The following is an 18,855-nucleotide window of genomic DNA, read 5'->3' on the forward strand; positions in this document are numbered from 1 at the left end:
GTTGCACAACATTTTGAATGTAATCAATGCCACTGAATTATACATTTTTAATGATTTTTATGCTGTATGAATTTCACCTCAAATTTTTTTGAAAAAGTAGACTATGGATCTGTGGTAGATACTACTAGGGCTTGCTAATATCCATCCCAGGCCCCAGAAGTTTATATGCTGCAGTCATCCTGCAGTTGGACAGGGCTATGTGACTCTTCTGGACAACAGGCTGTGAGCAGAATGTATAGATGTCACTTCCTGGTCAAAGTGTTGAAGAACGGGTGAGAGATATCCATTCTTCTCTTCTCTGACACATGGATCCAAAGCCATGTGAGTCAATGGAGCAGACTCCCCCTGAATAAACTAGCACCATGCTGGACATACTGCATTAATAAGAAATATGCTTTCGTTGTTTTAAGCCATTGAAATCTTAAGGGATGTTATTGCAGCATAAGCTAAGCCTACTCTGACCGATATAAGGGTCAGATCTAGAAAGGCCATGAAAAGGATATTAAGAAATTTGAATTTTATTCAGAAGGGTGTGGAAAGATAGTATTTTCAGGGGGGAAAAGTGACATGATATGCACTTGAGAAAAATAATTCTGGATGCAATGTGCAGAGCAAATTAGAAACAAAAAGTAGTCCTTAACCTTTGGTGCATGCTAGAAATCACCAAGAACTGTAGTCTTCTCTGGAAGCTTGTAGAATCTTTTCTGAAATTTCATGATGATGTGCCTTGGCACTTTTTTAAACACTGGTTTAAGGCACCCGGTGAGCCCTTTAAACTTGGAGGCTCGTGTCCAATAGTGCCAATAAATGCTCCTGTATTGCTTTTAAAATAAATTTAATTCCCTGCATTTTAATTTCTTCTTCTACAACTCCTATTATTTATATGTTAAACCCCCTAGATTGATCTCTTTAATTGTCAATCATTATCTTTTTGTTCTACTTTATGGGGAATTTTGAATGCTTTTCCTTCTAACTATTCAATTTTTTAATTTCAACTATTTTATATTTTTATAATACTTTCCAAACGCTCTTTCTTGTTCTGATTGTTCCTTTTTTTCTATAGCATCTTGAGCTTCCTTCTTGACATTCTCTATAGTCCCAGCATTACTATCAACACCTTCTCCTACCTCTAGGCCAGTATCCTTCATTACTACCTCTTCTTTTACATACCCTTTAATTGGAAGATTTTCTTTTGGCTCTTTTCTAGTCCTTAGGCATCTTATCTACTTGCATGGTTTGAACGAAATATACTAACATTTCCAAACTATTATCTCTAGCTCCAACCTTTTCTCTTGAGTTCCAGACCTGAACTTCCAACTATTTGGTGGATATTTGCACCTGGATGTACCAAAGACACCCCAAATTTTTCATCCTATTGCTGGCTTCAGGCAGTCTATGCTCCAATCTCATAAATATCTTGTCATTCCCAGAAAATATCAAGAAAGTTAACATCTTTGATAGACCCAACTCAAATGTTATTTTTTCAGTAAAGCCTTCTATGACTTCTTCCTACACCCAGGCAGAATTTTTACTCCCCCTCTTTGAACCCAAGACAGAGTTCATAGCCCATAACACCTGTTCACAACTATTGTTCACCATGACCCAATCTGTTGACTCTGTTAAACGTGCACCTCTTGAAGATGTATACATCTTCAACATTTAGCAAATGGTAATTACTCAATAAATAGTTGTTGAATTATAGTAATTTCAAATAAATACACAGTGTAAATATTCAACTATGTAATCATTAAATAAGCAAAGAATCTAACGAGAAATCTAGTCCTCTAGAAAAAAGTTACATGATTTTAAGAATAAACGTGTAGATGTTTTTAATCTTAAAAGATTATTTTTATTTTTAAAATATATTTTATTGATTTGTTACAGAGAGTAAGGGAGAGGGACAGAGAGTTAGAAACATCGATGAGAGAGAAACATGGATCAGCTGCCTCCTGAACACCTCCTACTAGGGATGTGCCCATAACCCAGGTATATGCTCTTGACCAGAATCGAACCTGGGATCCTTCAGTCCGCAGGCCAATGTTTTATCCACTGAGTCAAACCAGTAAGGGCGAAGAGGATTATTTTTTAACCAAACATTCCCAGTCTTATCCAAAGGCACATTCTTCATAGTCACTTACACATGTACACATTCAGAAATTAAATAGCTAATCACTTTTAAATTATCTTCTCACCCAAATAGGCACCTGAATGGTTTTCTTAAAATGTTGGACACATTTCTGTTGCTGTTTGGAATAACCAAAAATAATACAAAAAGAGCAAAAATATATTTCTTTAGAATGTATCGCCAATATAGAAATGTTAGTAATGAGTATTCAGTCACTCTGGTAACTTTTGTTCAGAAATATCAAGTGATTGAAGAGTAAGGAAGATCACTCAGGAGCCCTCACTGGGGCACTGCTACAAAGGACATCACAAGGCTGATTAAAGAATGTTCGTTCGTATGCAGGGATGTAAGCATTTTTGTGGGCTTTTTGTTTACTTCAGTTTTGGTTTGATTTTCTTTTTAAAACTATGCCCTAATGCCAAATCTTATGTGTGTGTTATTTCTTTTTACTGTTGAATTGATGCTATGTTAAGATATAAGCACAAACATCTCCTAAGTGTTTTAAATCCATCCAATTGTTTGAGAAGGCATACGTGCAGGGCCAATGAAGCCAAAACATTAGAGCTAGGAATTTTGATGAAGATAATAATTGCTTACAGACCAGCTTGTTTTAACTTGCTGAACAAAGAACACAATTTTATAGCACATTTTCATCACGGGCTTTTCTCTACATAATCACTACTGTAATGAGCACTTTAAAAGGGGAGATTATCTACAGGTTAAACAGTAAGGAAGTTATCAATTAGATTCCATCATCTTCAAAATTTCACTTACTCAAACTTTATATTAATTTTTTTTTAATTTTTTGCTGGGCTAAGCATTGTTTTGATTTTCACAAACCATTTGTTTAGTGTGCACAGCATAAATCTAGGAATGAAGAAACTCAGTTAATTTCCAATCCTGCCTTGAATGGTTCTATAGCCTTCGAAATGTCAGTTATTTCTTTGTGCCTAAGTTTATTTCTAGGACATTTCTGTACAGCAATCTAGTTCCATCTTTCTCACATCTGAAAGCTGCATTCAGCCCCTGTTCCTGTCAGGGGTTACTCTCTCACTCCATCTCCCCGCCAGGTGCTTCCATCTCTTACAGACCCCACAATTCAATATTCAATCAATATTGATTTAGGGCCTACTCCATGGCAGGCAAGTCATTGAGTGTGGAGATAAGCTCCATTCCTAAGACAACAGTGATACTAGTTTCCTGTTAACAGAAAGGATTGTCTCAATTATTCTGTTTGTCTCACCCTGGCTCTGGATTTACTATCCTTTACTTTCTCTAGAATATGCAGCTGAAATCCTAAATGTAAAGGTGGTGCATATTTACAAGACTGCCAGTCGCTCAGTGATGAGAGGGTTTCAGGTCAGGCAGTCCAAGAATCAAAATGGTTTTCAAAACAGAGATAAGCAGTCAGGGAAGAGACCAGTCACCAATTCACAAGAGCAAGATTACTCTGTGAATAACCCTAGGTCTGCTGCATCTTTCTGTCCTTTCATCTCCAGCCTCTGAGGCAGAACTCTCCTGTGGCAGCAAGCAATAGTGACTTCTGATTCCCTTAAGGCAGGGAATTTATAATACTTTTTTTCGTCTCAGTGCATAAGCCTTCAGTATCAGTTGTGCGAAGGCATGGCCACGTCTTCCAATTAATTATGAAACCTTGTAAATTACAGAGGGGCCAGGAGGTCCCATAGACCTACGTTGCACAGAAGTATTAAGAGGCCAGCAGACCTTAAATTTGAGATTCCAAACTCCAGACATGGGCTCATCATTCCCCATCTACCCATCCCATTGGTGTGTGCGTGCCAATCTTCTATATTCTTATTCTCTGATCTGTAATTTGCCCTGGTCCTTGCCATTCAGAGGTATCCTGGTTCTGATCCATGGCTGTGTTCTGATCTTGGGTCATGTATATGCTCCCAATCTGAAACATGGATCTGGCTGCAGACCCCTGACGCAGGCACAAACTTTATTCTTTTCACCTGCTCCTAGGCCATTCTTTCAGCCACAGCACAGCTTCTGGGCCTGCTTCCCCATCCATTTTTAGCTCCCTCTGGCAGGACAAAGGAAGTGTGTTATTTATTAGCTTACTTATTCAGAGAGGACCTAACTTTGCTCATGTTTAACTGTAATGTATAGGTCAAGTTATTGTATTTTTGTGTGTCTCAAGCTTCTCATCTTTAAATTAATACATTTGCCACCACATTCCCTTAAAGATGTAGTTAGAATGAATTAAAATAACACAGTTTCTAGGGTTACAATAAAAGCTATCATACTTCTGCATTCCTAACTCTTAATGAGTTTTGAATATTAAAAACATTTAGAAACAAATCAGCTCCCTAAAAGGAATAAACATTCTGAGTTATTTTTTTTTAAATATAGTCTCTCTCTCACTTCACAAAATATTTCTAAAATATTATGTAAAAAAAAAAAGTATTATAAATTAACTAAGGAGATCACATTCTTCCGAAGAAACTCAATAGTGGATTCTTTTTCTTAGCGAAGAAGGATTTTGGAAACGTTAACAAGTATCCCATAATTAACAAGTTTTATATATTCAGATATAATTGCACTGAGTTTTCCGAAAGAGACTTATCTTAACGATCTTATGGGAAAGGAACATTCCAAGTACATTTTATTGGGTTAATTCACTTTAAGGCTTTGACTTTTCTTCTAGAGAATTACACTACTAAAACAGATGTGTTCTTCTTTTAAAGACATGAGAACTTCCATTGTGCTAGCAGAAAGAGCAGATTCTAAAGTGCTCTATAAAGGATGCTTCTAAAATATAAAAAAAAAAGTTAAAGGAGATTCTTCATCTCAGTTCCTAGGAGATGCTGTAGGGGAAGGGTAAACAGAAGCAAACAGTTTCCTGAAACTGTGCCAAGGCTGCATGTCAACTGCCTGGCAGGAAATGCTTTTGGAGGGCCTAGATAAACAGACTATCATTTTTTTTTTTTTTCATCCTCTCCTGCTTCTTACAAAACAAATGTACTGACTTTTGCATCATAAACACAATAAGGGGAAGAGGGTACACAGGATTTTAAGTGATGCTGTCTATAGATCCTATATGACAGTTATATCATCTGCCCTTCACTTTTAACTCGCATGAATCTCATGGTAAGTAGTTCCATTAGGATAGGACAAGTCATGAAAACCAGCAGCTCTGCAGTTGGAGAGTGACTGATGACTTGATTTGGTGCCCAGGATACTGTCAGAAACAAGTGACTTATAAAACAAGTGGTAAACGCCCTAACCAGTTTGGCTCAGTGGATAGAGCATCGGCCTGGGAACTGAAAGGTCCCAGGTTCAATTCCGGTCAAGGGCATGTACCTTGGTTGTGGGCACATCCCCAGTAGAAGGTGTGCAGGAGGCGGCTGATCAATGTTTCCAATTCTCTGTCCCTCTCCCTTCCTCTCTGTAAAAAAATCAATATAATAAAACAAAATAAAACAAACAAGTGGTAAACAATAAAGGGAAAATCAACCTCACAGCTGGCTGAGATTGCAGCACCAGTTGGGCCAAGAAACAGACCAGCCAGAAATTTAACAGTGAGCTCCCAAGAACAAGACAGCCATGGTGGGCCATGATAAGCTCTCACAAATCCTTGGTGATCTGGAAGGTGTGCACATGTTCAAGGTTATACAAGGCTGACTATGAGGCCTTGCACACACAGAAAACAAAAGTCATAGAAGACTAAACTGAACTTTACATGCGTTCCCCAACCCATACACAGCCCAATCAGCAAGCAGTAGAAGCCTAACTAGGCTCAAAATATTTAAATATAACCTCTTACTGATTATGAGCCGACTACTAAGCTCTGTTGACAATCCCTAGGGAGTCAGGCTTTAAAAATAAAAACAAGAATGAAAAGAAAAAATCTGAGGCGAGACATCTGTAGCCATACACTGCAGGGGAGACAGACACTACAGAATTAGTTTAGGCAAATCACTGAACAAGTAAACTAACAAACAATAGCCAACAATCTCTGGAAAGGGAAGCAGATAAAAATCTAGAGCTGCTGTATTATCTAAAATAGAGGTCGGCAAACTATGGCCCATGGCCCAATTACGGCCCACTGCCAGTCTCTTACATAAATTTTTTTGGGGAAACATCAAAGTCACCATTTACTTATTGTCTGTTTCAAACAACAACAGAGTTAAGTAGTTACAATAGAGACTATATGGCTTACTAAGTCTGAAATAATTATTATCTAGTTCTTTATAGAAAAAGTTTCTTGGTCCCTGATCTAAAATGTTCCATTTTCAACAAAAAAATTATGAGACATATAAAAAAGAAAAGAAAGTAGAACGCATACACATGGGAAAAAATGCATTTAAGCCGAAACCAGTTTGGCTCAGTGGATAGAGCATCTGCCTGCGGACTGAAAGGTCCCAGGTTCGATCCCAGTCAGGGCATGTACCTTGGTTGTGGGTGTGCAGGAGACAGCTGATCGATGTTTCTCTCTCATTGATGTTTCTAGTTCTCTGTCCCTCTCTCTTCCCCTCTGTAAAAAATCAATAAAATAAAAAATATATATATATATAAATATATATATATATATATATATATATATATATATATATATATATATATTTTTTTTTTTTTAAATGCATCTAATAGAAACCAGCTCTAAGGGGGCCCAAATGTTAGATTTAACAAAGACTTCAAGGCAGCTATCATAAATATGTTCAAAGAAATGAAAAAATAAGCCTTATTAATTTAAGGAAAGTATGACAACTCAATAGAGAATATCAATAAAAAGATAGAAATTATAAAATAAAACACAGAAAAGCCAGAGTTGGAAAGTACAATAACAGAAATGAACATTTACTAGAGAGGCTTGAAAACAGATTTGAGATTATGAAAAAAAAACAAAAAAAGAATCAGTGATCATGAAGACAGAACAATAGAGATTATCCAATTTAGAGAAAAGGAAAAAGAATGAAGAAAAATGAACACGCTTTCAGAAACCTGTGGAACACCAACATTTTTTTAGAAATATATTTTTATTGATTTTAGAGAGAGGAAAGGAGAGAAAGAGAGAAACATCTATTGGCTACCTCCTGCATGCCCCCTACTGGGCATTGAGTCCACAACCCAGACACGTGCCCTGACTGGGAATCGAACTAGCAACTTTTTGGTGCATGGGTTGACATTCAACGGAGACATACCAGCCAAACAAAAAAGTCACATTCATTCATATGACACATTTATCTGACTTGTCAGAAAAGTGGTTGTCTGGGTCTAGCAGTGGGAGCTGAGACTGACTGCATACAGAGGGCTCTAGAATCTTTTTCAACTGCATTGTGGTGATGTTTGCACAATTCTGTAAATTTACTAAAAATTACTGAACTGTATACTTAAAACAGGTGAATTTTATACGTAAATTATACCTCAATAAAGTCGTTTTTAAGAAACTCTACATGGCTCAGGTGCTGCATCAGTGGTTGAGCACTGACCCATGAACCAGGAAGTCACAGTCCCATTCTGGTGAAGGCACATGCAGAAGGGGGTGGGGGTGGTGGTGGTGGTGGTGGTGGTGGTGATGGAGGGGTTAGATTTCAGGTTTCAGGCTTGATGCCCAGTAGGAGGTATACAGAAGGCAGCTGATCAATGATTCTCTCTCATCATTAATGTTTCTCTCTCTCTCTCTCTCTCTCTCTCTCTCTCTCTCTCTCTCTCCCTCTTTCTCTCTCAGAAATCAATGAAAAACATATTTTTAAAAACTCTACATGAATTCTAACTATTTATATCTTCCTAATTACTATTCTTCAATCTGATAGTTTTAAATGACAAAATTTATCCCTAATCACTCCTGTTCTGCAACCAATTTTTTAAAAAATATATTTTATTGATTTTTTACAGAGAGGAAGGGAGAGAGATAGAGAGCTAGAAACATCGATGAGAGAGAAACATCGACCAGCTGCCTCTTGCATCCCCCCACCGGGGATGTGCCCTCAACCAACGTATATGCCCCTGACCGGAATCAAACCTGGAACCTTTCAGTCTGCAGACCGACGCTCTACTGCTGAGCCAAACCGGTTTTGGCTCTGCAACCAATTTTTTAACCTCCAGTAAATTTTAAAAGGTTGTGAAAGCTAATTCTCAGAAGTTTGATTTATTTTCTTTAATCTATATAATCAAGATGGCAATTTTGATCATGAGTTTCTTTCATTTCCCAATAACCCAATGAATTGATGTAATCAGGCAAAATGAATGATCTGATGACTCATACTATAATACTACTGTACAAAGCTGTAATAATCCTAAAGCTCCTAAGTCTTCTGAAGAAATAAAAATACCACCTGTCAAATGAGATAATTTATACATTCTCTGGTATGTACAGTACAAATCATTGTCTAACTCAGGCATGATACCCACTTTTGCATCCCAAGTTTTTAACCCTTTTGTTTCTCCCTTCACATAGAGGAAAAAGAACTTACATTGCGCTTCACTAGACTTGTTTCTTCTCCTTAAAATGTCCCAAAAATATAGAGCACCAATCTCCTTCCTCAACTCTCAGGAATAAAGACTTCCTCCAACTCATCTAGCCCCCAAAACATGTAACTTATGACAAATAACTTCTATGTGTTCTCTGTAATAAATTTACCCTCATGAAGTGAGAAATCATAAAAGGCTTACACCAACAGTAGCTCTCTCTGTTGATGATCAGGCACATTCCTGAGCCATTTGCCCTTCCTCTGATTTCTGCTCCATTTCCAAGTCTCACTGCTGACTTTCTCAAGTACCTGGCTTGGGTGTGTTTGACCTGCACGGGTCCTAATGGTAGGTCATGTTCCATCAATCTTATTTCCATTTAATTTTTAAAAAGAAAAAAAAAATGACTCTCTCAATCTGTGGTTTACAGTATAAATCTTAAAATTATAAAATTACTAGAGGCCCAGTGCACACACTGGTGGGGTTTTTCGGCCTGGTGTGTGTCCTCTCGCAATTCGGGACCTCATGGGGGATGTCAGACTGCCAATTTCCGCCCTGTCCCCACAGGCCAGGTCGAGGGACCTTACCAGTGCATGAATTCATGCACTGGGCCTCTAGTATGCATATAAGATCTTTGGTTAATCTCTTCCCACCCTATTCCCTCCTCCCTCCCCTCTGAAATTCATCATTCTGTTCCATGTGTCCATTCCTGTGCATTGACCGTCTGCCCCCTGGTGGTCAGTACACATCATAGCTAACAGTCGAACAGTCGGACACTTAGCATATTAGCCTTTTATATAGATGTTTGTATATGTAAATATACTTATAAATATAAATGCCAAAATTTAGTGTCAGTTTTTAGGCTTCCATTTCATTCTAAGCATCTCCTTTCCCACATATTTCTAAATATTTAAATTCTGGGAAAATTAGTTATAACTGAATATTCATTACATTCTTCAAAGTACATGTAGGTAGATTTTATTTATTTATTTATTTATTTATTTATTTATTTATAAAATATATTTTATTGATTTTTTTACAGAGAGAAAGGGAGAGAGAGAGAGAGAGAGAGAGAGCGCTAGAAATGTCAATGAAGAGAGAAACATCGACCAGCTGCCTCTTGCACACCACCTACCGGGGATGTGCCTGCAACCAATGTACATGCCCTTGACTGGAATCGAGCCTGGGACCTTTCAGTCCGCAGACCGACGCTCTACCACTGAGCCAAACCGGTTTTGGCAGATTTTATTTTTTAATAGCCAACTCTTATATGGCCTAATCATGGGTCTATTTTTTTAATTCTTTATTGTTGAAAGTATTACGTATGTCTCCTTTCCCCCCCCAATAACAGGGATCTATTTAAATTAAAAAAATTAAATCAGTCTATTCAACAATGTCTAATTAACAGGCCCTGGATAATTAGGGATAATTATGATATAGTTTCTGCTTTTAAGGAGTCCATAGCTGTTGAGAGAGAATGAATTACAACTACATATAATTTAAATCAGATCAAGTGAAATAAGTACCACAATGTATATAGTTTTTTTTAAAGCTATGGAAACAGAGGTTGAAACTTGGGAACAACTGATGAAGATTTCAAAGAGTTGACTTGACAAGGAAGTAATGCTTCAACTGGACCAAAATAGAGTAAGTAGGTAGCAATAGAATCTGGGGAAGAGCCAAGTGAGGTGAGGTACACCTGTGGAATCAAATGAGAGCATACTGGGAGACCAACATGCAGTCTGATTAAGTTATTTATGCTAGCTAATACTCTTTGAGCACTTACTTTATGCCAAATGCTATTCAAAGCACTTTACAATTATTAACTTATTTGATCTGCACAACAACTCTATGAGGAATTTACTATAATTCCCATCCTATATAATAAAGAGGTGATATGCAAATTGACGGTCACACACTTGCACACAAAATGGCCGCCCCCATGTGGTCACAAGATGGCCACCACAAGATAGCTGGTAGGGAAGGACAGTTGGGGGCAACCAGGCCTACAGGGGAGGACAATTGGGGGCAACCGGGCTTGCAGGGGAGGGCAGTTGGGGGCAATCCAGCCAGCAGGGGAGCAGTTAGGCGTTGATCAGGCTGGCAGAGGAGTGTTTAGGGGGTGATCAGGCTGGCAGGCAGAAGTGGTTAGGGGCGGTCTGGCAGGCAAGCAATTAGGAGCCAGCAGTCCTGGATTATGAGAGGGATATCTGACTGCCAGTTTAGGCCAGATCCAACACCGGCAGTCGGACATCCCCCAAGGGCTCCCAGGTTGGAGAGGGTGCAGGCTAGGCTGAGGGATACTCTGCCCGCCAGTGCATGAATTTCATGCACCGGGCCTCTAGTTTTATAGATAACAAAACTGAGATATAGAACAGTTAAGTAACCTGTTCATGGTTATACAGATAGAGCTAAAATTTAAGGCGCCAGGATCTTAAAGTTCATAAGTAATAACAAAATTATCTCATCCCTAACCACACTCATTACAAAAACAGTTATAGGTGTCTTAGCTATTCCCTTTCTCATTAATTCCTAGGCCATCCTTCAAGGTCTACCTGAAATAATTCCTTCTCCACAAAACCTTCTTTGATTCCCCCAACCAATCACAATCTCTTTCTCCTCTGGGCTTCTTATCACTTTATCTGTTTTAGTCCTATACAAGTCACATTTTATTCCCGACACTACAGATTTTGTTTTGTTTTTTTCTTATTTTCCTTTAGTCTGACCCATTTTCCATTCTCCACACTCCTAAGATAGTGCCTGGTACATATTAATTCTAACTAAATGTATGGAGCACCTATTCTTTGCAAGGCATTGTGCTAAGCATTTTACAGGAATTACTTCACAGAATTCTCACAGCAACCCAATTCGCAATAGCGATTTTTAGCCTCTTCTGTGACAGATAAAGCACTAGATGCACCTTCTTTACAACTAGTAAAGGGTCCCTGCAAGAAGCTTACAGTCTAGGGAGATTGGTACTCTTCGTATCCCCAAGTATGGATAACAGTGAGGTTCAAAGGATTTAAAATAGTTTACCCAGAATCACACAGCCAAAGTGACAAGAGCCGTAATTTAAACAGTTGTCAGCTTTTTGAAAGCAGAACATGAGCAAAAATGCATATGAATCCTGATACACAGGTGGTTTAGCTAAGAACTGCTAAGGAAGCCATCGGTTCAGAAGCCCAGGGGAGCATTTAATGTCCGTGTCTCTTAAAGCGGTCCCTCTGAGCATCAGTGCTTTGTTGCACACGGGGAGGAATCACTAATTAGCAGAGAGACCTTGGGCTGCATCTCTCCAATATCCGAATGGAATGATGTGGAAGGTAACAATGCACAATTCCTTACATGCACATGGTTCAGCTATTCTTAAAAGGTGGGTTTAACTCACACAAATGTGTGAGTCCGTCCTTTCCGCTGGAAGGATGAGGAAGCTGCCCCTTAAGATTACCCTCTGGTCCTGGGGGCCAGAAATACCTGCCTTCGGACTAATGGCTGAAGATTTCTCCCAACCCCCACCCCTGCTGAACTGACTCCCTTCTCCGAAGGCCACTTTGGCAGCCGTACTGTTTGGCCCACCCTAGCCATCTCTTCAAATAAAAGTAGCTACATCCCCCAACATTGACAGGACAGAAAGAGGAAACCGGACACACACGAGTCTCATTCCCACAACTTCTCAGCCCAACAGGAGACCACCTGACTTTGGACCAAGTTTCATTCATTACGTTAAACAGCGGAGATGACTTTCCAAGGGCCAGGCCGCAAGGCCCGGGGCCTCCCCCGAAAGCGCGCACGTCGCCGCCCTGGCTGCAGGTTACATCGACCACCACGCCCCGCACGCCTCTGGCGCTCTGCCTCCAGGGGGCGTGTCCGGCGTAGAACGCGCGCCCCGCCTCTCGACACACCCACCAATGGCCTGCGTCCCACCGCTCCGCCCCGCCTCCTTCACCCTCCTGCTGCGCCGGCGCTGAGTGCTCCAGGCCCCGCCTCCAAGCGTGGGGCGCATGCGCCTTGAGGGATGGGCTGGGTGAGGGCTTCCTCTGAGGGCAGGGGGAGACGGAAATGGAGGGGGTCTGCGCGCACCGGCTTGCCCCGACCCGGCAGCCGCTGGAGAACGCGTGGGGGGCGGAGCCGGGAGCGCTGGTCGCTGGGGAGGTTGAGGCCCCGGCTCCGACCCGGTTCTGGAGCCGGGTCGCGGCTGCGGGCTGACCCGCCCTTACGTGTGTGTATATGTACCCGCTTAGGTAGACATGGAGAACTATTTGGCGGTCGCGGCGCTGAACGGGTTGGACCGGCGTTCCCTGCAGCGCTCGGCGAGGCTGGGTCAAGAAGTGCTGAGGCGGGCTAAGAGGAGGGCAGTGGACTGGCATTCTCTGGAGCTTGCCAGAAGCAACGTGGGGGGCATTTTCCCGGAGCGGCCCTGCCGAGAAAGATGGCCCGCGGCCGGCCCCCAGCGCCTTCTCCCGGGAGAGGTGAGGGCCCCTGCGCCGGGGATCGGCCCATTCATTCGCTCGGGGCCCGGGGCGTAGGCCACACGGAAGCAGCTGAGGGATCTTGTTCTTGGCGAAAGCTGTCAAGTATCTGGACACGAACTGGAAAAGCCCTTTGAAACCTCTTCACATTTGACAGATCATTATTGAGTAGCTTTAGGATGCTGCTCAGCCCTGGTTAGTTACTTTATTACAAAAAATATATACTACTTGCTACCATCTGGTATTAGAAGAACGCCCGCAAACCAGTCTTTGTCCTGGGTAAATTGCATGGATTCCTTGTGGAGTTGGAATTCTTTCTCAGTTAGATCCTTCTTATTGACTTAGTTTCTGAGCCTTTCAAAAAGTAAAAAGGAAGCTATTCCCTAAATGACTGCACTCTCCAGTAGGGAATACCAGATCTCACCTGTGATGTGCTGTTTGTTCAAATAGAGAGAAGAAAGAAGCGCAACCCTCAGTGCTTCTTTCAGAACGATGGCTGAATTCATGGACTACACTTCAAGTCAGTGTGGGGTAAGTTGGTGTAAGCTGAGGCCATGCCCTGTCCTGCCTGGGGATGGATCACAAAGTGGGTCTTTGTGGAATTTAGGGAGAATCTGGAGACTGTCAGTTCACACTGCTCCGTCTTTGTGGGTGGATTATAATCACTCAGGGATTTAAACCAGCTGATAAATCCATCTTAGAATTCATTCAACAAATATTTGTTTGAATGCATTCAGTAATTGAATGCCAGTAATTCTGGCTTCCCGAGAGGAAGGGAAGGGGAGAGAGTTAGAAACATTGATGAGAGAGAAACATCAATCAGCTGCCTCCGGCACACCCCCTACTAGGGATGTGCCTGCAACCAAGGTACATGTCCTTGACCGGAATCTGAAGGCCAAGGATCTATCCACTGAGCCAAACTAGTTAGGGTGAAGGCACTCTTTATCATCTATGAATTACAACAGACTGGGTCTCTTCCATCCTTAACTTTTTTATGATTCCAATGAGGTTGTAAGGATGCTGGTCTGTAAGGAAGGAGGAGGAAAATACCTTGTTTCTGTCCTGCTTTTCAACTTATTGTAATATGTTAAGATTTCAAAAAATCACTAACCTTTCTACATCTTTTATAAAATCCCTGTGACTCCCAAGAACAGAATTCCAACCAATGAGATAAGAGTTCAGAGAATATTTTTATGTTCTTATTCTGTTAAATGGTTTTAGAAAAACTCAGAACTTGGGCTCCACTATAAAGTGACCAACAAACTTTGGTTCATGGCTCAGTAAAAGGAATAATATTTGTCTTTGGTTTGAGGTTTAGCAAATTGGTGTTCTTCATTGTGGTTTTCCGTTCAAGTATCTGTTATGGAATGGAGCCTCAGAACCCTCTGGCTTTCCGAGAGAGAATTAAGAACAGTATTCTGAGTTCGCCTTCACAATGTTAAAGTAGCCCCTACGGTGCATCATGGACCCATGTCTTGAAGTGTTCCTCTGCTTCTCATTCTTGTGGTCTCATGCCTTCCACGCTGACCCTACGCTGTGTTCAAAACAAGCAGGCTAGTGATGTCCTCATCATTAGTCATAATCAAGGGCACAGCTAAGGTTAACTGCAAGGGGGACAAGGGCACAGCTAAGGTTAACTGCAAGGGGGAAAAGGAAGTAGACAAGAAAACTATAATTTGGATTATTCTCCTTAAATTGGAGATCTTACCCCCTTACTCCACGGGGGAGAACTGACTGCATAGCTCCTGGATTTATGTTACACTTCCGTTGTATTTCCACATCTCGAGGAGGTGCACCCCTCTCTTCCCTTGTCCTTGTTTGAGACTTAGACAATAGGCACAGAACTGTTCGTTAGAACTTGTCATGAGAGGAGGTGAAAGGGCATATGTATTTGACATGGGGGCTCAGTTAAGAAACTTTAAGCTGGCAGAGAGCATGGCCCTGCCCAGGTTTAGTTGGCCAGAGTTCTTGCCCTACAGAGGCAGCAGATGGCAGCAAAGTGATGCCAAAGGCAGTTTCCTTTACACGGGCTAAGATTTGTTAGATGACCTCAGAGGCCTGTCGAGCAGGCAGGTAACTTACCTTTGCTCTTTTGTCTCCCTTCTTAACCATATTTTGCCCAAGTAACAGTTTTTTTTTTAAATGTATCTATTTGGTTACCCAACATCTTTCATGTTACTTCTCTAGAAATATTATTCATCTGTGCCAGAGGAAGGAGGGGCAACCCACGTCTATCGTTACCACAGAGGGAAGTCACAGATGCACTTGTGCTCAGACCACGGGGATGGCCAGGTGTGTATCCTCATGTCCTGTGCTGTGCACCCAGCCTCCCAAGGTCTGGGAGCTCCTGCTGGATCTATATTATTGGATGCCTGTGTGACGCAGCATTACAGTGCTCACAGAAATGTCTCAACCCCCAGTCTTTGAGAACTTAACAGCCACAATCATGTCCAAAATATAAGACTGATGCCACCGTGGGATCTTCCGATGAAACCGCAATCCTGGGCCACGGGATTCTTGGGCAGGCTAATGAAGAGAGCTTCAGATATCCTCTTCTATATGTAGGGATAAAAAAGAGATTTTTCCATAAGCACATACTTTACTCTTAAGCTATCAACAGCTATCATGTCTTTGGTAATTTAAAAAAAAGGAAGTTCAAGGAGGATGTCTCTATAACAAGATACTTTTCCTAAAGATAATATCACAGGCCTCTCACTACAAACTTACTTGTTTTTTACCACATGTCATTCTGGGAAAGACAAATATTCTACTTGTTAAATGGATTCAACAGAAATCCTTTGTAGTTGTTTTTGAGGAGAGTAGATGGTTTTGTTTTTATTTTTAAACTACCAGTTGTACTCAAAGATAGTGAACTTAAATCCAGAGTTCAGTCCACAGTTGGATCTCTGGCTTCTCTGGCCTGTGGGTCAGGGCAAGAATGCAAGTGTGGCCACAGAGATAGGGGTGAGAGCTGGATGCACGCTGGAAGTCCCTCTTGTTTCCCAGGCCTTGAGATATGAAGAGTAACACCACAGCCTGAGCCCTGGCTCCCCTTTTCTGGCCTGATGATAAGGGGGTTACATGTGATCGAGATTGATTCCTATCCCGCCCATTCTTTCCTATAGATGTGAGTTGGTGCCTCTAAGGGAAATTGACTTTCCTACTAGCACCCCCACTCTCAAGACAAGCACAGTAAATAATCTATTTTCTGAGAGCTTGTTAAGTGTCAGGCACTTCTACACTTTAAATCTTCCCTGAAATCTAGTGCCCCCATGTTATTGATGAGGAAAGCAAGGCTGAGAGAAATTAATCTGCGCTTCTCAGCAAAGAGCAGACATAGGATTCAAACTCGGGTTTATCTGACTCCACAACCCAAGGAGGATAAAAAATAATCATGGTGAACATCTAAAAATGCCCCATGGGATTCACTAAAAGCCTTAATAATTTAGGTGACAACTTAGAAAAATGGAAGGAACAATGGTTAGTTCCTCATAAAGTAGAAGAAGCTATCTCTCTATTATCCAGAAGTCAGAATCTGGGCTCTAATGTTTCTGCTTGTTTCTCCAGAGACAAGAAATGCCCCTTGGTTTTGGAGGCCCCTGTCCAGCCACAAAGTGTCCGCCAGAGGCAGCCCAGCCTGTGAGTACTGAGCCCCCGGTGTCCCCGCTGGCCTCCCCTCACGGCCATTTCATGAACCAATCGACCTGGTGACTCCAGAGCTCTTTGCACTGGGCCCGCAGGATTTTCACGTTGGGGTGTTTTTATCCTTGTGCGAGGGCACACATTGTGGTTCAGTATAAAATGAGCACCACGGGAAGCTTCAGGGGTGCTCTGTGCCTGGGCTCTTAGTTGGGTTGGAAAGAATGCGAAGTATTCGCATCTCAGTTCCTACAGCTCAGCTGTGCTGGTGGGTCCTGCTGGAATTCCACCATCTGTTGGAGCAGCAGGAGCGGCCTGACCCCTCTGCTTACAAAGTGAATACCATCACTACAGTTCTGAAACATACGCTTGGTTAGATCAGGTTCCAAAACATTCGAGGGGACTTGTTCCTATTTTCCACTAATGTTTCTCTGTAAAAACATAGGGACGAGTTTCTCATTTTAGGATAAAGTGATCATTAGTTTCTAAATTCAGGAAATCTGGAACTGGCCAGGGCTGGAATTCTGAGGGAAGGAACTCCAGCAGTTTGCTGTAATCATTTGTTTAGTTTTTGTTTGTCTGCAGTGTGCTAGCCAGGATTCAGGATACACTAGAATTTAGTTAGGCTTAGATGCCTCCGAAACCTGCTGGCTTTTGGTAATTCTTATCTTCCAGATGTTCACAGTGTGGGAAGCACAGATACTGATCTTACTTCCCGGGTTTTCTTTTTTCAGGACAAATGAGGTGTCCTTGGCTTTCTGCAATTCTGATACAGCTGTACTTTCTGAAACCTACATTTATTTACATAGTTGATAACCAATAAATAGTTGTGGTGTTGTCCCATACAGTCACATCTGCTAAATTATACTAGACTAGACCCCTGATTTTGCAGTAACGGGTAAACATGAAGGCTATAACATAAAGCAGCTTTGAGAAAAATTGGCTTCAAATCTAGCTGTCATGTGGAGGGGGAGGAAGTATACAAATCATCATTTATCCTCCTAGTGGAATTTGCTGGCCAGGGCTTGGTTTCCCCCACTGAGTGTGGTGGTGAGAGTGACAGCTCTGCCTGCAGCTCCTCTGAGCACTGAGTAAGCATGAGTGGCATCTCGTGCATGAGCCGGGCTCCTAATGACGGCTCTGTCTGAGCTAAGACCCCGCTGCCTGCACACCTGCCGTGACCACTTCCCCACCTCGCATGAAGTCTGTCATTGGAGGTTTGTGCTCAGCTCAGCTCAGCTCCAAACATAAAGCTTTCCCTCTACTCCAGCCTCCAGTGTTCCTGCACCATTAGGAGAACAAGTCTGCCCAGGGAGGGCTTTGCCAGACAGCTGACTTGCTGCATGCAGAAAGGAATCTATTCGAACTATTCCCAGCCTTAGGAGAAAGGACATGTTTCACTGTCCTAAAAAATGAATTTACCAAAACACAGTGAAAAAGAATGATTCTCGTCACTCCAAGGTGCCTTGCCATTACTGCTCATCTGTGTGACAAGTGTCTGCTTTCGATCCCCAAAACTATGTCCTTAGTCTTTTCCTCTAATTCTTATCTTTCTACTCCAGCTAGAGTGTTCCTTTTATGACTCATGTTCCTATATCACTTGCGCATCTACAGAGTGTTCTCACATGTGAGATAGGTATTACCGAAGTCTTAGAATAAGGAAACAAGCTGAGGGAGATGCCGGGACTTACCTAAAGGGCAGTCCTATTGTGTGGCTGAGACTTGAAAACAGAGCCTCCATCTCCCACAGGAATGCTTTCTTCCATCCGGCCTCTGGACACAAAGGAAGCCTGGTGGAGGTGTCCTGGGCATTGGGATATAAGATTTCTAAACCGCTAATATTTGCTTTCCTTCCAGGCTGAGAACATCTCTAAGGACCTCTACATAGAAGTGTATCCAGGGACCTATTCTGTCACTGTGGGTGCAAATGACTTAACCAAGAAGACTCAAGTGGTGGCTGTTGATTCAGGACAGAGTGTGGACTTGGTTTTCCCCATCTGATGTTGACCATCACATTGCCTTTTTTTTAAAATACCAAGGAGAGTAAAGCCACCATATGATTCTGTTAATATTCATATATTAATCCTGCTCTTAAAGTCTGCCTTCCTGAGACCTGGAGCTTGTCTCTTTCAGTGCCTATTTTAACCTCAAAAGTTTTTAACCTCTCACCTTCTGCCTGAAAGTAAT

General features: G+C 41.7%; 1 protein-coding gene across 1 annotated transcript; it reads left to right on the plus strand.

Annotated features, from left to right (window-relative positions):
- The first annotated feature begins 12,520 nt into the window (after window positions 1-12,520).
- AKIP1 (A-kinase interacting protein 1) lies at window positions 12,521-18,743 on the plus strand. The gene is made up of 6 exons (XM_084893774.1): window positions 12,521-12,584; window positions 12,802-13,029; window positions 13,480-13,560; window positions 15,217-15,321; window positions 16,597-16,668; window positions 18,526-18,743. Exons 1-6 carry the CDS (start codon window positions 12,576-12,578, stop codon window positions 18,667-18,669), a joined length of 639 nt encoding a protein of 212 aa, XP_084749900.1. The 5' UTR covers window positions 12,521-12,575; the 3' UTR covers window positions 18,670-18,743.
- Window positions 18,744-18,855: the final 112 nt, after the last annotated feature.

The sequence above is a fragment of the Pipistrellus hanaki genome (genome assembly GCF_964339955.1).
Source record: "Pipistrellus hanaki genome assembly, chromosome: 9".
Taxonomy (NCBI): Eukaryota; Metazoa; Chordata; class Mammalia; order Chiroptera; family Vespertilionidae; genus Pipistrellus; species Pipistrellus hanaki.

Coding starts and splice junctions, on each gene's coding strand:
- AKIP1 (XM_084893774.1), top strand. Junction 13,561..15,216: donor ACACTTCAAGTCAGTGTGGG/GTAAGTTGGTGT, acceptor TTACTTCTCTAG/AAATATTATTCATCTGTGCC. Junction 15,322..16,596: donor CAGACCACGGGGATGGCCAG/GTGTGTATCCTC, acceptor TTGTTTCTCCAG/AGACAAGAAATGCCCCTTGG.